The sequence below is a fragment of the Diospyros lotus genome, chromosome 15 (assembly GCF_014633365.1).
Source record: "Diospyros lotus cultivar Yz01 chromosome 15, ASM1463336v1, whole genome shotgun sequence".
NCBI classification, from domain to species: Eukaryota; Viridiplantae; Streptophyta; class Magnoliopsida; order Ericales; family Ebenaceae; genus Diospyros; species Diospyros lotus.
Window position 1 is genome coordinate 32,622,470 of NC_068352.1, and position 19,841 is coordinate 32,642,310.

The window sequence follows — 19,841 nt, forward strand, 5'->3', positions numbered from 1 at the left end:
TCACACAGATATAAGGTGAAGAACAGTCCAGAAAAGCTTACCCCAAAAGAGATCTGCCGAACCAAATAAATATAGGCTACTCACCGATCGACCAGGGCTTTCCAAAGGAAAGGAAGATTCACTGCCATGAGAAGTAGATCTGGCAGAAAAGGGAAGAATCAACTCACGAAGATCGGCCATCAAGAGGGAGAATATTGAGAGAGGAAAGAGAGAATGAGAGAGAGTGTTCGGCCGCCAAATGAGGGGAAATAAGGCAGAAAAAAGGCCTTAAATATAACGGTGCTAGGGCAAGGCTAATGGGCCATTTGGCTTGGGCTTGATCTTCCTTAAGTCTTGAGCAAATGGGCTCAGCCCATTTCTCCTCTAAAAGCTTAATTAAGGGCTTATGGCCCGACTTTTTAATGAGCTGCCAATGAGTGGTATATTAGAAGATACTTCAATCCCGGGCCGAAACCTATGAAGATAAACCCGAATATTCATCATAGCCTTGGGCCTCTTTGGGAAACAAAAAACAACAATCTCGAAGGTGGTGAATGCTTTAGTGTAGGTTGAGAGTGTAGAGATCGCCACCACTTTGATTGTGCAGCAATGTCGCCCCTGTTGTACGATCCTTTACACAAAAAGAAAAAGGGTGAAATTCAACAAAAACGTTGTTGGTTTGACAAAATTTAGAAATAGAGATAAGATTGTGACGAGCTTTTTGGAACACATAGAACATCATGCAAGTTAAAGGCAAAAGTAGGAATCAAAATTTTTGCAAAACCAACATGAGTAATTGGCAAACCTATACCATCTCCTATTGTTACTTCATCAGGGCCATCATAATGAGAGTGGAGACTAAGATTATAGAGATCACTTGTGATATGGTGACTTGCTCCTATGTCAAGCACCTAATTGGTTGAAGATGGGGTGTGAGAGGCCGCAAAATTGGCAGATGGCCCGGGAGAGCTTTGAATTAGCCACAAGCAGTATTTGGCTATATGTCCCTGGAGGTTACAAAATTGGCATTTGGGAGGTGGCTTGTTGCTGCGACTTTCTAGACAAGAAAGATGTATGCGTTGTTGGGCACCTTGGCTATGATTATAGCCGTGACTTTGCGAGAATGAGCCATTACCATTTGGATTGCGAGAATAGATCCCACCATTGCTATGCTAGTTTGAGGTATTGAACGGAAACTGCTTGCTGGTAGTGATAGGTTTTTGATAACTGTTGGCATTGAGAATGGAGATTTCAGATGGGGAATCATCACGTTTCAAGTATTCCTCGTGCGTAATTAAATGACTATGTAGTTCTTCAAATAAGAATGGACAGTCTCTGGTGCGGATGGAGGCAGCAATGTCTCTGTATTTAGCACCTAAACCATTTAACACATAAAGAGTTATGTCATCATCTGAGATTATATGATCAATGATAGATAATTCATTAATAATTCGCTTGACAAAGAATAGGTATTTTGTGATAGACCGAGAGCCTTTGCGGTTTCGTTGGAGTTGGTTTTTGAGAGACATAAGATGAGAATGTGATGGATTCGCTTATTTGGCTTCAAGAGCCATCCACAGTTGACGAGAGGTCTCGCAAGTCGAAATAGCTATACTAACTCCTTCATTCATAGAGGATGAGCTGGTCTTGACAGGACCACAACTTATATTCTGGATTTGGAATAGTGGCACCATCCTAAGTGATCTCGGATGGTGCCACCATTCCAGATCCAGAAAATAACCCATCCATATAACCAAAAAGTTTCATGCTAGATAAGAGGTAACGCACTTGTCGACGCCATGCTTGATAGTTGGAGGCAAAAAGCTTTAGTGTTATCTGTGTTCCTGAGTTGATATCCTAGGGTCCAAATCTAACGACAATTGCCTGATAAAAGGGGCAATGGTGGTGTCAGTGAGCATTGAGAAGTACGACCTAAGGTCGACAATGGCTAAATCTGACAAGAAAGGTCAAATTTGATGGCAGCGGCTGGTTTGGCGAGGCGATAAGTCAGATCCAGGCATGTCGAAGAATGGAGGACGACGGCGACCAAAGGTAATGGAGAGGTCAAAGAAAAGACCTGTTGGTTGTCTGCGAAGACCGTTATCGGCGATGGAGCTGCAGATCTGGAGGTGTCGGTGACGGCGACCTGGGGCAGCGAATCTGATGGATCGTCATCCCATCAGCGCCAGAGAACCAAAGGAGGTGGTGGCTGTTCGATGTGAAAGGAGGAGCCATTGCGATCGTATGTGGTGGGGAGTTTCTTGGGTATGGCAAAGAGATGAGAGCACCCTAGGATATCACAAGGATCTTCTGCTGCAGAGCAGAAGCGAAGTTTAAGAGGAAAAAGCTGGAGTAAATAGCAGTTCTTCTAGAAACCCAGATAAGAATCGTTCCCAAAGAACACCGATCTTGTATTATTGGTGTGAAACGTACAAAAATTACTTCTCACACTTTTCTTCCATGAGAGTGTTTGGCTAAAGCGGTTTGACCGCTATAAATAGCTTATAAGTTATGTAGCATCTTTTTCTTTTTCTTGTGTCCCCAATTTTTGAAAAAATGCTGTCACTAGCTTATTGCGTTGATTGACTCATTTACTATTTTAGCCTTAATTATTTTTAATATTTACACCCTTGTCCCTTTATTATTAACGTTACCTCTTCCTCTTCTCCCATCTTCCTTTCGCTTTTGCTATTACCGTGACTGCCACCATCGCCTCTCTTCCATAATTGTCGTCGTCGTCGTCATCTAGTTGGGTCGTCGCAAATCGCCATCGAGTTAGTGGGTCGCGCCATCATCACATTTGCTTCCAGATCTGTCGCCACAAGCTGCCCAACACCGTCGACCCTCCTCCATTGCCTCTGCTTCCAGATCATGAATTTGGATTTTGTAATTATTAATTTTATTTAATTATTAATTAAATAGTCTTATTGGATTTTATAATTTAGTAATATAGACCAAACAAATAAATATTTTAGAAATAATTTATTTCAATATTAATGCTTTAAATGTATTGATAAAATATAAAAATAAAAAATTTTATATAATGTCTCAACATATATATTTAATATTTTTATGAATTAAACCTAAATTTATAAACATAAAATATTATATTAATATATTTTTTTAATAATTATGTATAATTTATCAACTTATAATTGTAAGTATTTTATAAATTAAAAATTAATTTATAATCTTTTTTTATAAAAAATAATATTTTTATGAATTTTATTTATGTTATTCAACATTATGTTTATTTTAATTTTTTTTGTTAAGTTCTGACAACTTATATCAAACATATAATTATTAATTAATAACTTAAAAATATATTTATCTAAATACGTTATTAATTTTAATATTAAATAATTTTTATATTAAAAGTTAACTTAAAAGCTCAAATAAAAAATGATAACGGCTAGGAATTTGACTTTAGTGCACCTACAAATTGGCCACGCAGCAACAGCTAAGAGATTGCCTCGACAATATATGTTGGCATTTCATGAAGAAAGAAGAAAATAGAAAGAAAAAAAAAATATTAAAGTGAAAGTTGTATATTTTATTTAATTATAAATTTTAATTTATATAATTAAAATATAAATTGAAATGTGCATAAAGAGAAAAATAATATGACATAATATCTAGTCAAAACAATTAAAAAATAATATCGGATATTTGCTAATTTATTGATTATGAATAATTCTAATTTATTTTGACTTCTTCAAACCATATCAGCAGTTATTAAGTCAAAATTCAACACTCCTCCTTGACTTTGAGGCTGCAAATGCAAAGTATTTTAATTTTGGCATGACTTGAATATAGCATATGAGCATTTTATGATTTTATAGTTGTGAGGCATAGGTATGGTTATGGGTTTTGGGGCATAGGCATTTTTTTTTTTTTTTTTGGTATAGACATTTTTTTTTTGGATATGGTTTTTTTTTAGTAGAGTTAAAATAACTTCTCCTCTTCATGTTGGTCAGTAGTAGCTCTAGCTTCTCCTTCTTGTTGTTGTGATCTGCACACAATTGTGATATGACCTAATTGACCACATTTGTTGCACTTTACATCAGGCCTCCACCAACACTTGTGTTGTGGATGATTGGTTTTTTTGCAGTAAGGGCAAGGTGGATAATTTCCACTATTGTTGTTTCCAACATTTGCAAGCTTCTTGTTGTGATTCCAAACCTTTTTTTCACTAGTGGGCCTTGTTTGTGCCTAGAAAGCTCCTTCGACGGCTCCTCCTATTCTCACAAGCCTTATTTGTTCTTGAGCCTGTAAAGCATTAAGTAACTCTGCCAAGGAAATGCTTGACAGATCTTTTGCATTTTCTAGAGAAGAGATAATGACTTCATACCTCTCTAGAAGTGTGACAAGTATTTTTTCAACGATTCTTTGATCAGGAAAATCCTTACCTAACAACCTCACTTTGTTAGCAAGGCTAAGCAACATGTCAGTGTACTCCTTCATAGTTTCTGACTCCTTCATTCTTTGCATTTCAAACTCTCTGATCAAGTTTAACACTTGCATATTCTTTACTCGTTCATTGCCTTGGTATTCTTCTTTGAGATGATCCCAAATGGTTTTTGCTGAAGACGGGTTCATGATTTTTGTGAAAATATTAGGAGAAACTGCAGCATACAAGTAGGCCATGGCTTTAGCCTTCCTTGTCTTCCTCTCCTTGTGAATCTTTATTTGGTTCACAGTTGGATTGGCCAGTAAATCAACGACTACGTAATCTTCCTCAACTGCTTCCCAAAGATTTAGTGCCTTGAGATGGACTTTCATTTTAATAACCCATACTTGATAGTTGTCGCCACCAAATATCGGTGTTGCCGTCATTCCGTGACTTGATTCTACGTCCATCTTTGAAAATTGTTGGCTTGAATTTGAGTGTTTGTGAATATGATTTTTTTTTTTCTTGTTTCTCTCAACTCACAGGTCCCTCAAGAAAAAAGTTCTGATACCACTTGTTGGCATTTTATGAAGAAAGAAGAAAATGGAAAGAAAAAAAATATCAAAGCGAAAGTCGTATATTTTATTCAATCGTAACTCCAATTTATACAATTAAAATGTAAATTGAAATGAGCATAAAGAGGAGAATAATATGGCATAATATCTAGTCAAAACAACTAACAAACAATATCGGATATTTGCTTATTTATTGGTTATGGATAATTCTAATTTATTTTGACTTCTTCAAACCATATCAGCAGCTACTTAGTCAAAATTCAACAATATAAAACCAAATTTATGCATGTACCATTAAAGTATAGTTTAGCAAATCAATTCAGTTGCATGTCACGTTATCTGTATTATCTAGTCTATGAAAATTAATTGTCACAAGAGAGAAACTCTATAGATAATTAACTGTAGAGTAATTTTCTTATGATTTAAAAAAGAAAAGAAAATTAACTTTTAAGCAATTAAATCCCTATAGACTACAACCAGCTGGATATGTAAATTGTTGAGAGTAAAATAACATAGAAGATGAGTTCTATTTAACAATTTAAATTTTTAAATGAGATAGTAGTTAACAATTTAGGACAAAGACATCAGCTAATGTTTACCAATTATTGAGTTGAATCAGACATCTTAAGATTTTTGAAGTGCATGTATGGTGTTACAAATCTAAACTTCTTTCCCCATCTGCATGTACAACCTTTTACAATTTTGAGAAACAAAAGTTTTGCTCAGACAGTATGTTTTTTCCTCGCATCTTTACTATTCCATGAGTTTCCATCTATGGTAGGTTTGTTTGGTTTGGATATGCGTTCTATTTTTTCCCCTTTCTGGAAGGTAACTCCATTTCAATTGGGTAACTGGTGATTCTTACTTGCAGAGACCTGAGCTTTAATAAGTTGACCGGTCGAATCCCAGGAACACTTGACAATCTGAAACTGAAGCATTTGTCAGTAATTACTTTTGGAATAGTTTAATGTCTAACTTCTCATAGTCTGCAACTCCTTTGCTACTTTCTGTAGCTGCTTGTCGATAATTGATTTATGGTGAATTTGAGATATAATATTGACTGTGAATGTAGGCTTCTGACCAACAACTCACTAAGTGAAGCAATACCCAATTGGACCATGAACGGCCAAAGATATATGTTAGTACTTTTCCAACTTTTTCTATTTTCTTTTCCCTCAATCCAAACATGCATCTCAAAGCGTAGTAAGGTTCACATTGATCAGTAGGAAATTTATATCAAATGTCATGCCAATTTCTGTTGCAGCGATCTATCTTACAACAACTTGTCAGGGTCGCCGGTGTCTAGTTGCGAGACATCAATGACGCTGTAAGTGTTTTTCTGTTATTTGTCTTATATTCTTTCAAATCAGCCATAATTTAACTCCGTTCTTTAATTGCTGACAGGAATTTGGTTTCCAGCCATTCATATGCAGAAAGCAACTCGTAAGTTTGTTACACTCTACGAAGTATTGCTATTTTATTTATTTAAACACCATTAGATAGAATTTTCATGTCTACTGAACCTAAATTTATTTATAGGATTTCTTGGTGCTTCAAGAAGGATCTTCCTTGCCCAACGACACCCCGACGTAAGTATTAAGAAGCTCTTCCATGATGACATGGTGCAAACATCTAACTGTTTGCTTCTATATTTTTTGCAAAAATATCTGTCATGATTTTCGTTTTGTGCACAGAATATTCCTTGTTTGTCAACTGCGGAGGCAGCAAAATGAATTTTGATGGGAATGACTATGAAGAGGATTTAACCAAGGGGGGTCCATCTTACTTCTTCTGTTCAGCAAACTGGGCTTACAGTAGCACAGGACTTTACATAGAGAAGGAAAAAGAAAATTATGGAGCCGAAAAAGCAAGTTATAGAGCCGATAACTCATTTGCTTTGAATATAACTGGTGCAGACTTCTATAGAACAGCTCGCCTTACCCCTAATTCACTGAAGTATTATGGGCTTTGCTTGCGTAAGGGCAGTTATAAAGTGCGCCTCCATTTTGCTGAAATAATGTATTCCAATGATCAGACATTTAGCAGTACTGGGAAACGCATTTTTGATGTATCAATCCAAGTAAGATGCCAGCATGTCAATAGCACATGCATGCATGATTTTGTATCTATATATCTACTCTATATAGACATGAGTTCCCTTTTGGACTGTCTGAAAATCATGTTAGCTATTATTACGAGCTTTAATTTCTCTTCTTCCTTAGGGAATTGTGGTTCTCAAAGAGTTCAATATCATGGAGGAAGCTAAAGGTGTCGGCATTGGCATCACCAGGGACTTTAATGATGTTTATGTTAGTGGTAGCACTCTTGAGATCCACCTCTACTGGTTAGGGAAAGGGACTACTGCAATACCTGACAGAGGTGTATATGGACCTCTTATATCTGCAATTTCAGTGACACCAAGTATATCTTCTATTCTGGATTGCTCTTTTCTTTTATTAGCTTGTAAAAAGGCTAATAATTGTCATTTTTGTAGATTTTGACCCTCATACTGGTGGATTATCAGTTGGAGCAATTGTTGGCATCGTGGCTGCTTCATGTGTGGTCCTCGCTTTCGTCCTGTTTGTACTCCGCATGAAAGGTTACCTTGGTGGAAAGGCACTCGCTTTCGTCCTGTTTGTACTCCGCATGAAAGGTTACCTTGGTGGAAAGGCACTCGCTTTCGTCCTGTTTGTACTCCGCATGAAAGGTTACCTTGGTGGAAAGGACCCTGAAGATAAAGGTGATATCTGAATCCAGAATCCTTGCATATCCAACTCTTCTCTTGTAGCTATGTCATTTCTAATGGGAGTTTGGTTGATGACTTTGGTTAGAGATTTGAACTTACTTTGAGAATTCACATTGACAAGAGTTTTTGCAAAATCAGAAGCTTTTCTTCCTTTGTAACACATAAAATAGAGTTCACACTAATGAGAGGAATAGCTCAAATTTGTCTGTTTTTGGCTACTTCACATACAATAATGCAAATTGAAAAATTTGAACATTAACCATCTCTCTCCTTGCAGTAGTTCTTCTTCTGGAGTATCTTCTATAAATGCCAAAAATTACAAGATACAAACTAGTAAATGCATATAAGTTGGCATAGTTCCTGGTTAGTAGCAATAAGATAAATGCTGGTCATAAAAGTTAATCACTGCGTACAATTTGATCTTGTAGAATGCAATAGGAAAAAGGGAAAAACTAATTTTTTTAAATGAATTTCTGTGAAGCATCTGCTGATGATGAAATGGAACAGTGGACTAGCCCATATCTACTCTAAGCAAATTTTTGAAATGATGACTTCATTTCCATGTCTTCCCGCTACTTTATGGCTTACTCTTGGCATGAATTGTTCTTGATTATAACTAGAACTACCTCTTTTCTAGGTTCATCTCTTTTCTAGGTTCTAATGATTTTCATGTCTCGGGGTTATTTATGTTGAAGTCAGGTTTTTCTAGATACTCCTAAGTTAGATTAGAATATTTGTAATGATATTTGGCTGTGGAGGGTTAGTAAAAAGGAATGGATGTCCTTGTTTTATGGAAAGTTTTTTGTAAGGGCTGCTAAAGGGAAAGTTGTAATAGGTATGGCCCCTCCTTAAATCATGGGATTGTCTTTTGTGTATATATATCAGCAAGTATCAATGAGGCATTATTAAGTTCTAAAAAACAGGAAAGTGTGCACCTTCCTTTCTATGCTATAATTCTAACAAATGGTATCAGAGCTGTCTTCTTGAGGGATCTGTGAGGAAAATTCTGAGAGTGTTTGTGAGGTGAGAGATCAAACACTTGAGAGAGTGAGATGGCTTCCAGCAATTTCCTAGGGACGGGTCCTCCAATGTTTACAGGAGAAAATTATCACATATGGGTGATAAAGATGAAGACATACCTCAAGGCTTTAAATTTGTGGGATGCAGTGGAAGTAGGAGCAGATCCTCCGCCTTTGCTGCCTAATCCAACAATGGCTCAGATTAAGAATCATGAAGAACAGAAAGCTAAACAACCAAAGGCTCTCACATGCATTCATTCAGCACTGTCAGATGTTATCTTCACCAGAATAATGACATGTGAAAGTCCTAAGGAAGCATGGGAAAAGCTAAGATCAGAATTTGAAGGAAGTGACAGGGTAAGGGCTGTTAAACTCCTAACTTTAAAACGTGAATTTGAAATGCTAAGGATGAAAGAAGGTGAAACGGTGAAAGATTATTCTGCTAAGCTCATGGAGCTTGTAAATAAGATAAGGCTGTTTGGAGAGACTTATGAAGATAGTAAGGTGGTAGAAAAAATTCTAATCAGTTTGCCAGCAAGATTTGAGTCCAAGATTTCAGCCATTGAGGAATCTTGTGATCTCAAGACTTTAACAATTGCTGAGTTGATTAGTAAACTGCAAGCACGAGAGCAGAGAACAAGTATAAGTGAGGAAGAAGTATCTGAAGGGGCATTTCAAGCCAGGCATAAAGGGAAACAGCCTGCTAAAGACTCAAAACAGCCTACATCAAACAAAGGAGGTAAGGGAAAAGGTATTATGGGGTCCAAGGAATTTGGAAAAAATGGCAAGTTTCCACCGTGCAACACTTGTCAAAGGACCAATCATCTGGAAAAGGATTGTTGGTACAAAGGAAAACCTCAAATAGAATGCAGGTTTTGCAAAAAGCCCGATCACATAGAAAGAAATTGTAGGGCCAAGCAAAGTCAATCTCAAGGTCAGTCCACACAACAAGCAAATTTTATAGATGAGCAGGAGAATGAATCTGCTAGTCTGTTTATGGCTTTCCAGGAAACACAAAACTCCTATAAGCATACTTGGTTTATTGATAGTGGCTGCACTAGTCACATGTCCAAAGATGAGCAGATTTTTTCCAATTTAGATAGGTCTGTGAAGACAAGAGTAAAGCTTGGAAATGGACAGGTGGTTCAAGGAGAAGGAAAGGGTTCAGTGGCAGTAAACACTAAGCAAGGTACTAAATACATTCATGATGTGCTATTTATACCTTGTTTAGCTCAGAATTTATTAAGTGTAGCTCAAATGCTTGCAAATGGGTACTCATTATCATTTAAAGGGAAATTCTGCTATATTTATGATCCTCATGATTGCTTGATTGCTAAAATGGTTATGGTTGACAAGGCCTTTCCTTTAAACTGGAATGTTGTTGGTGATAGTGCTAATTTTGCAAAGATAGATGAATCTGTGGTATGGCACAGAAGGTATGGGCACTTTAATTTGGCTGCTTTGAAATATATGCAAGCAAATGATTTAACAAGGGACCTACCTGAAATCCAAGTGATTAGTGATGTGTGTGGTTCTTGTCAATTTGGAAAAATGCATAGACAAACATTTCCTGCTAGTGCAACATGGAGAGCTAAGAAGAAATTAGAATTAGTGCACACAGATGTTTGTGGACCAATGAGCACAGAATCATTAAGTCAAAACAAGTATTTTGTGCTCTTTATTGATGATTTCACTAGAATGACTTGGGTATATTTCTTGAGAAGCAAAGGAGATGTCTTTTCTGTGTTTAAGAAGTTTAAGACTATGGTTGAGACTCAAAGTGGATGCAAGTTGAAGGCTTTGAGATCTGATAATGGGAAGGAGTATACTTCTCATGAATTTGAGAGGTTTTGTGCAGATTTGGGTGTTAGTCATCAACTAACAGTGAGCTACTCACCACAGCAAAATGGAGTTTCAGAGAGGAAGAACAGAATTGTTGTGGAAATGGCAAGGTGCATGATGGTGGAAAAGAATTTGCCTTTGAATTTCTGGGCAGAGGCTATTCATACAACAGTGTATTTACTCCACAGGCTGCCTACTAGATCAGTGGATGGGAAGACTCCAGTGGAAACTTGGTCAGGGTTAAAACCAACAGCCAAACACTTGAAGACATTTGGTTCAATTTGCTATGTCCATGTGCCCTCTGCAAAGAGAAGCAAGCTAGATCAGAAGGCTGAAGTGGGAATTTTCTTGGGCTATTCATCCATGTCAAAAGGCTACAGGATTTATAATATGCAAAGTCAAAAAGTTTATGTGAGCAGGGATGTGGTGATTGATGAGTCTCTACACTGGAATTGGGACAAAGGTCTTGCTGAAAAAGACAAAGTTTTCTTGCAGAAAACTGAAGGGAAATCTGATTCACCACAACTTTCTGTTTTGACTTCTAGAATGAATTCTGACAAGGCTGCTGATTCCCCTCCTGATTCTCCTATTCTCAAGACAAAATCATTGTCTGAGGTATATGAGAAATGCAATTATGCAGCCTTGGAGCCTTCCTCCTTTGCTGAAGCAGTAAAGTATGAAGAATGGAGATTGGCAATGCAGGAGGAGATTGATATGATAGAGAAAAATAATACTTGGCAGCTTGTGGACAGACCTGAAGTAAGAAATGTGATGGGGGTGAAGTGGATTTTCAGGACAAAGTTGAATCCTGATGGCTCTATTCACAAGCACAAGGCTAGACTTGTTGTCAAGGGATATTCACAGCAAGCTGGTGTAGATTATGGTGACACGTTTGCACCAGTTGCAAGGCATGAAACTATAAGGTTGCTATTAGCTTTGGTTGCTAACTTGAAATGGGAAGTGTATCACTTGGATGTAAAGTCAGCATTCTTGAATGGTGAGCTGCAGGAGGAGTTATTTGTTGAGCAACCAGAAGGGTTTCAGGTTTCAGGGATGGAGAACAAGGTTTACAAGTTACAAAAGGCTTTGTATGGCCTGAAACAAGCTCCTAGAGCCTGGTACAGCAAAGTAGACTCACACCTGCTGCATTGTGGTTTCACAAGAAGTGAAAATGAAGCTACACTCTATGTTAAAAGGTTTGAAACTGGAGAATTGTTAATCTTATCTATCTATGTTGATGATATGTTAGTAACTGGAAGTAATTCAAGGCTAATTGCTGAATTCAAGAAGGAAATGGAAGCTGTATTCGAAATGTCAGACTTGGGGCTTATGACCTACTTTCTAGGGATGGAGATTAGCCAATCATCGGCTGGCATCTTCATTTCCCAAAGAAAGTATGCACTTGATTTGTTGAAGAAGTTTAATATGGAAAGGTGTAAATCTGTTGCTACACCTCTGGCTCAAAATGGAAAGCTGTCAAAAGCAGAAAAGGGTGAAGATGTGGATCCTAGCCATTATAGAAGTTTGGTGGGAAGCCTCTTGTATTTAACTGCTTCAAGACCAGATATCATGTTTGCAGCAAGTGTGTTGTCCAGGTATATGCAATCACCTGGTCAGGTTCATTTAGGGGCAGCTAAAAGAGTCCTAAGGTATGTCAAAGGTACTTATGATTCTGGAATTTGGTATACAACAGCAGAAAATGGAAAGCTGCAAGGGTTTTCTGATAGTGACTAGGCAGGATGCCTTGATGACATGAAAAGCACCACTGGTTATGTATTTTCTATGGGTTCAGGAGTTTTTTCATGGGTTTCAAGGAAGCAAGATGTTATTGCTCAGTCAACTGCAGAAGCAGAGTACATAGCTGCTGCTGCTGCTGCTGCTGCTAACCAAGCCATTTGGTTAAGGAAGGTTTTGGCAGATTTGTTTCAAACTCAACAGGAAGCTACTGTCATTCAAGTTGACAATAAATTAGCCATTTCAATGACTAAAAATCCAGTGCAACATGGGCGTACAAAGCACATAAATGTCAAGTTTCATGCCATCAGGCAAGCTGAAAAAGAAGGTGAAGTGCAGCTGATTCATTGCAGCTCAGAAAACCAACTTGCAGACATTATGACTAAGTCACTTGCAGCTGAAGGTTTGAAGATTTAAGGGTCAAACTGGGAGTCTCCAAGAAAAATCATGAGGAGGAGTGTTGAAGTCAGGTTTTTCTAAATACTCCTAAGTTAGATTAGAATATTTGTAATGATATTTGGCTGTGGAGGGTTAGTAAAAAGGAATGGATGTCCTTGTTTTATGGAAAGTTTTTTGTAAGGGCTGCTAAAGGGAAAGTTGTAATAGGTATGGCCCCTCCTTAAATCATGGGATTATGTCTTTTGTGTATATATATCAGCAAGTATCAATGAGGCATTATTAAGTTCTAAAAAACAGGAAAGTGTGCACCTTCCTTTCTATGCTATAATTCTAACAATTTATTACCTATCCTTCTTGTAGATCTTCAAGCTCTCAAACTGCAAACAGGATATTTCACCTTGAGACAGATCAAGGCTGCAACCGGTAACTTTGATCCTGCAAACAAAATTGGTGAAGGAGGATTTGGGCCTGTTTACAAGGTTATATTCTTTCAAGTTATTAATTTTCACCCTGGTGCCAACCTGACAACATTGTCATGTAACATTTATGGCATATTTCCTTCAAGCATACATCCTAAAGGCTGCACTAAAGTGTAAAAAGATTTCTTTTATTTGTTATATTTAAATGACAATCCTGTCATTTGTGCTGCTTGATCTCAGGGAATACTATCAGATGGTGCTGTAATTGCTGTTAAGCAGCTCTCCTCCAAATCGAGGCAAGGAAATCGGGAATTTGTCAATGAAATAGGCATGATATCTGCATTACAGCATCCAAATCTTGTTAAGCTTTATGGCTGTTGTATTGAAGGAAACCAGTTGCTGCTAATATATGAATACATGGAAAACAATAGTCTTGCCCGTGCACTATTTGGTAAATGTTTCATTTTATCTACACCATTCTATTGTGGTTATGGCTAATTATACTAAAGTAAGTCCCCCCCCCAGGTCGAGAGGAAGGCCGGATAAAACTGGACTGGACAACAAGAAAAAGGATATGCCTGGGAATAGCAAGAGGGTTAGCTTATCTTCACGAGGAATCCAGATTGAAAATTGTTCATAGAGACATTAAGGCCACTAATGTGCTGCTGGATGAGGATCTGAATGCAAAGATATCAGATTTTGGTTTGGCCAAGCTTGATGAAGAGGAGAACACCCATATCAGCACTCGAATTGCTGGAACAATGTGAGTGTTTCTCCTCCATTTCACCCCTTCTATGTGACTTTTCAAGATTTTCCAGTCTGGAATTTGAAGTGTTAATTGGCATCAAGCACAGCTGTAGTTAATTTTTCACTTGAAAGGTATAAGTCAGATTGGTAGGCATGTGGATGTTAGTTGACATAAACTAGCTTATAACTTGCCATCGCTATCCTCTTTCCCAAATATGCAAGACTTGTCCTCTGAACCCCAGGGCGGGGTTATTGCTTTAGTAAACCATATTGGCATATGAAATAAAGGGCCAAAACATTTATGTTTTTCTTTCATCTCTTTGGAGCAATGTGATTTTTTTAAAAATCATTTCATATCTAAATGCACCACTAGAGGATGTGTGGTTCTAAAGGATATGAAGATTCACTTTTTCCTATGAGCAACATGGTAGATAATCTCCTGATTAACCTCCTCTCACGTTCTGTTGGGCCGGGTGTGGGGGGCGCTCGGGATGAGCGATTTCACCTCTTGGACCAACATGGCAGATAATCTCTTTTATTTACTTATTTATTTTTCTTTTTGGGGGGAGGGGGGGGGGGGGGGTTGTTGATTTCAAAGTAAAACATGATATTTTTTAGGAACTTCTTGGAAGCAAAATTACTAATAAATCTCAGCTCATTAAAATGATTGAAAAATTATTACATTTAAAATTCAGGGTTCTGATTTCTTCTTTTTCTCTCCCTTTCTAACTGCCCTAGTATAGGGATCCATCTTCCTTTGTGGGCCGTGCTTCTTTGTGGACTTCAGATGTGACAAATTATAACCTGCTTGTCGCCATGGAAACCTTGTTTAAACATTAATTCTGCTTTGGAATTAGGATTTGAGGAAGGGAAAAAAAGGAAAGGAAAATGTATGTTCTTATGAGTATGTAAAAATACATGTGGGTAACTTATCATTTTTATTTCCTGTTTTCCTCTCCATCAAAAGTCCTTGTTCCAAGCATAGCCCAAATATATCATGGAGGCAAGTTGAAAGTTGTAAGGATAATTTGCATGTACCATGTATCTGTTATTGTATTTTTCAATTACCGTTAGTATCTCTGTGCATTGTTTGTACTTCATATGTCCTAAAGCTAAAAAAGATGTGGGAATTACTTTCTTTGTTGTATTTGATACATCTAATATTGAAACACAGTATTTATCTTTGCTGCTAAGGCCTTGGTTAGTTGTGTGTTGAGCTTCAGGGCCTTAACTTATGCTTGTTAAGTACTTCCTGATTTCTATTTTTTTCCTTTTCTTAGAGGATATATGGCTCCTGAATATGCAATGAGAGGTTATTTGACAAACAAAGCAGACGTTTACAGCTTTGGAGTGGTTGCACTAGAGCTTGTAAGTGGAAAGAGCAATACAAATTATAGGCCAAAAGAGGACTTCGTTTACCTTCTTGATTGGGTAAGTTTTACTTTTTAGTTTGTCCTTTCTTGAGTATCTATAACAATGAAGCTACATACATGGTAATAAGTTACATACATGATAATAAGTCACTTGTTATTGTCTTACCTACATGTGATGAAGAGCATTCAGGAAAAGCTTTAAAAAAAAAGTAAAATATCAATGTCACATTTTCAAGAAATAAATTCAATATTAAGAAATAGTTTAGGTGAAACAATGAAGCTGTGTCTTGTATGTAATCAGAAATCAACATTCATTTGGATCTACAACATGATTGCTTAGAACACCATTTCACAATATAAGAGTTAGTCTTTGTAGTGGATTTGTGCAAGAAGTTGCCCTAGGAGCTTCCCTTTCTCTCTCAAGTCTCAAGTGCACTCTCTAATGGGGTAAGAGGGCGTAGCCACCCTTAAGAGGCATCTATACACTTACAACTAGGGTTTTAACTTGTATGAGAAGGAAAAGGAGACAGCCCACCAACATATAGAAGAAGGCCCACAAATTACCCCTTCATTAACTCGTGGGTTTACACTAATTTGACCCGCATTGATTTAACTTTTGAGTGTTAACCTAATAATCTACATTAGTTATTTATGGGTTTTTTGATGTCTCACAATAAGATCAATATATCTCAACCTGATTTAATATATAAAATAAAATTTATAATTAATGCAAGCCCACATAATAGGCTCATTATAAAGTGAGATTGTTTTCTCTGTAACCTCTCTTCAAAGGCTCAGTGAAACCTAAGATTATGCATTCAAATCTTTCCTATTTATTCATGTAGCATCCAAAAAAAAAAAAAGAGAGAGAGTTAACAAGTACTAAGGAAAAGGAAAAATGCAGTATTAATGTAATTTTCCAATTGTAAGTGCCTTTAAGATTATGTAGAATTGCATGAGATAACTAAAACGACTATTCGTTCTGCATTTTGCCAAAGGCTTTTGTCCTCCAAGAGCAGGGAAGCCTTTTAGAACTTGTGGATCCAAGTCCTGGTTCAACCTACACTGAAACGGAGGTAATGAACATGTTAAACATTGCTCTCTTGTGCACCAATCCATCTCCCACCCTCAGACCCTCCATGTCTTCGGTGGTGAGCATGCTTGAAGGGAAAAGCCGGATCCAGGCACCACTGATCAAGCGACAATCAATTAACGAAGACTTGAGGTTTAAATCTTTTGAGAGGCTATTGCAGGACAGCTAGCCAGAAAGCTCTACATTCTCACAGGACCGTCAGGTGCCGAGGAGCATGTCAATGGATGCACCGTGGTCTGCTTCCCCATCTTCTTTCCCAAGTAAGGATGGCCCTGGGGATCATTCACCATCAAGCAGGCTGCTTCAATGATGGCAATGTTTAGAATGAATGTACTTCTGAATTCTGATGCTTTCCCAACTACAAACCTCTGAAATTTTCTTTCATTTTCCATTTCTTTCTCTTGTGTTGATTAATGTATGGGGTATTTGTGTTACAACTTAGAGAGAATAAATGATAAGATATAAGGAAATTGGTTTGAAGTTTTGATTAACTCTTTGTGTAGAAGAGTTGCTTCTCGCATTTATGCTCTTCAATTACTGTAAAAATAATATTTTTATTTTATAGCCAAATAATGGTATATTTTGGAATCAAAAGGTGAAATCTCTCGCCCCAGAAACCCCCGTAACTCAGTCTCAAGATTTTTGCAATGGGGTTTAAATCACGAAATCCAACAACGGGATTCAAACACGAGATTTGCACCAGCTATATAGTGGCTAAATCCATGACTCTTTGTTACTAATGCGTGTATGATCCCAACCGCTAGGCTATGCTTGTGGGAGCACAAATAATGGTATATTAATTCATAATAATGTTGTTAGGAACTAAAATCTAAAACATCAAGTGTTACTCTTACGAGACCAGGACTTTTGTCATTCAAGGTAGACTTTGATGATTAAATTAATACTCAGTATTAAAGGAGTGAGTATCAAATTATTGAATGAATAAAAAGTGTCTGTATTTATTTTATAAGAATTGTATTATCTATATAGTTAAACCCCTTTGATAATAAGTGAGATCATCAACAAAAGTATTTTTCATGAATCTCAAGTGAGGTCTCATCGATGTCCGATCTGAAATTCTTAGATTAAATTAAAGAGTGCTTAAGATGTAGACAACTTTTCTTATAAGATGGGGAAGAACGTGATATGCAACACCCATTAACTGAGTAGTCACATAATAATTTTTAATTATTTTTATAAAAATAATATAATATATAAATATAAGACCCCTCGTCATATAGCACCAACTATGCTTTTACATGGTACAAAATTTTATGAATAAAGAATAGATATCATTCAATGGAAAAACTAAATTTATCTAGCAAATAAATCAAAAACTGGACATTAAAATGATGAATTTTCTCAATTCACTAGACTAATGGATGGCTTGATGGTTGCATTATTATTATGAAACTGTTAGCTTAGTGTGTGTGTGTTTTTTATAATTATTGGGTTATAATTTAGTGATTGGTAGTAGTGTTGATGAACCTAAAATCTTAAATTTGAATTTTGTGAGTTTTAATTGTTTTTCTATTAAGTATCGAGTAGCATAATTTTATATATCGATAAAATATATTCTTCTTTACTTTATAAAATCAAAAACATATCACCTTTCATATCTATGGTATATTCATTTTTACAACAAAGTTATAAATTATTGTCCCAACTACATAAATTCTAATTCTGTAATAATTTTTATCTATGATTTTTTTATAAGATTATTCATGTCATATCATCATATCTATATATATATATATGAGTTTTGCAAAAAAAAAAAAGGTATCTTCTATTTTTTTTTTTTTTGTTACAAACTCTTTCTATTTCAGTCATATACTACACACATTCATTTGTTAGTGTTATTATCCTCAATATCTTAATATAAATGATTTTTTGTAACATTATTAATATCTTTATTTAATCTCATAAATCTTATGAATTGTGACAACTCTAAGGGTTATTACATAATAAATTTCTTCAATTTTTAAAAAGAAAAAATACTTATTAAAAAAATTATTCAATTTCTAAAAATCGAATAGAACCAATCAAACAAACCGAGAACCCAAAAAATAAAAATTTTAGACACCCCTAATTTTGCCGTTCAAGTTTGAACTGCACTCCTGTACTGGGCCAAGGCCGGGCCTTGGCTTTGATTGGACTCACCGACTTAGTTATATGCTAATTTGGGCCCAAATTTGGGCCATATTAAGATCCCTCCTCTTTCACCCTCTGGCCCTTCGGCACGCCGCGCTCCCCGTCGCCGGTTCTTCCTCAACCTTTTCCGGCCGTCCGATCAGCCCTCTCTCACCTTTGTTCTTACATCCTTCGGCTGTGGTTTGCGTCACCAGCCTCGGATCCATCTGATCTCCGTTCTCTTGGTCAGATCGGCGATAGTTTGCGCTTACACCGCGTTTAGCGTTCCGGAGGACATGTTTCTTGACGACCGACGGCGGTCGACGCAGAATCTTCTTGTTCTTGGAGAATGAAAAAGTCCTTTCTGATCTGGTTCGATATGAGGGTAAAACGAATCCTGATCTGCTGCATCTGATTTTAGTTGGTTAGGGTTTTAATTCCTCTTTAATTTGGTTCGATGTGTAAACTGCAACTTCAGATCTGTGTTTGTTGCGTCAGATTAAACTGATTCATTGGTATTGGCTCCTTATAATGCTGGTTTGATGTAAACTCCAACTTTAGATCTGTGTTTGCTCATCATTTTACGTTTAGAAAATGCAGAAGCTCTAAGTGTATGTCTTGAGCTACAATCTTTTGTTTCAATTCTCTTTTCCTTACCAAAGCAAGCGTTGCTTTGGCAGGTGAATTGGCAGAAGAAGCGTTGAATCACGAACAAAGAGAACTGGTCCAAGTTGAACGCCGAACTGGTCCAGCTGAGTATACATTGTTTGTACCCAATCCATCATTTTCATCACTAGAGTCTGAAAACCATCCTTATCAAACTGATATGTCCATCATCATTTTTTAATTTAGAATCTAAACTATTTTCCACAACACTATTATTTATTGAAACATCTACAGCTAGCATTTGACCATTTTAACAAAATAGATTTAAAAGTACACTTGTTTTGTCTACATACTCATCATCTGCCCCACACCGACACTCCTCAAAGTAACTCTCATCACTTTTAAATTTATCCACATCAAGTGTATCAAGATTGAAATCCTCACCACTTTCAGATTCATATTTTCTTTTTAATTTTATTTTTACTTTTTTTTCCCTTTCTCTGCCCTTCATCTCTAATGTCGTTTTAATATTTTCAAAAAATATATATATATATAAAATAATTTATAGACTATTTTTATAATTTTAAAAATATTTTTAAAGTTTTTTCACAATATTAAAAAAATAATTTTATGTTAGAAATGAAAGCAATTATGTTTATTCTATCTTGGATAAAATTTATATTTGTATTTAATTGAATAATTATTTTTATATTTAAAATTTTTTATATATTTTTATTTACATATTTCTTTTATATTTTTATTCTTTATTTTTTCTTTTTCATTTGATAT

At 36.3% G+C, this 19,841-nt stretch overlaps 2 protein-coding genes across 2 annotated transcripts in view; one reads left to right on the top strand and one right to left on the bottom strand.

The window, feature by feature from the left end:
• The window catches only part of LOC127791539 (probable LRR receptor-like serine/threonine-protein kinase At1g53430), a 49,632-nt gene extending 32,825 nt beyond the window's left edge, over positions 1-16,807 (top strand). The window contains exons 12-25 of the mRNA XM_052321464.1: positions 5,816-5,884; positions 6,017-6,082; positions 6,209-6,271; positions 6,349-6,387; positions 6,484-6,533; positions 6,639-7,024; positions 7,167-7,365; positions 7,439-7,543; positions 7,652-7,684; positions 13,045-13,163; positions 13,344-13,554; positions 13,629-13,866; positions 15,131-15,281; positions 16,222-16,807. Coding sequence (XP_052177424.1) covers positions 5,816-5,884; positions 6,017-6,082; positions 6,209-6,271; positions 6,349-6,387; positions 6,484-6,533; positions 6,639-7,024; positions 7,167-7,365; positions 7,439-7,543; positions 7,652-7,684; positions 13,045-13,163; positions 13,344-13,554; positions 13,629-13,866; positions 15,131-15,281; positions 16,222-16,485 — 1,993 coding nt within the window. The 3' untranslated portion in view covers positions 16,486-16,807. The remainder of the gene's footprint in view (positions 1-5,815; positions 5,885-6,016; positions 6,083-6,208; positions 6,272-6,348; positions 6,388-6,483; positions 6,534-6,638; positions 7,025-7,166; positions 7,366-7,438; positions 7,544-7,651; positions 7,685-13,044; positions 13,164-13,343; positions 13,555-13,628; positions 13,867-15,130; positions 15,282-16,221) is intronic.
• The window catches only part of LOC127791537 (probable leucine-rich repeat receptor-like serine/threonine-protein kinase At3g14840), a 108,456-nt gene that overhangs the window by 78,567 nt on the left and 10,048 nt on the right, over positions 1-19,841 (bottom strand). The gene's annotated exons all lie outside the window — the stretch shown is intronic.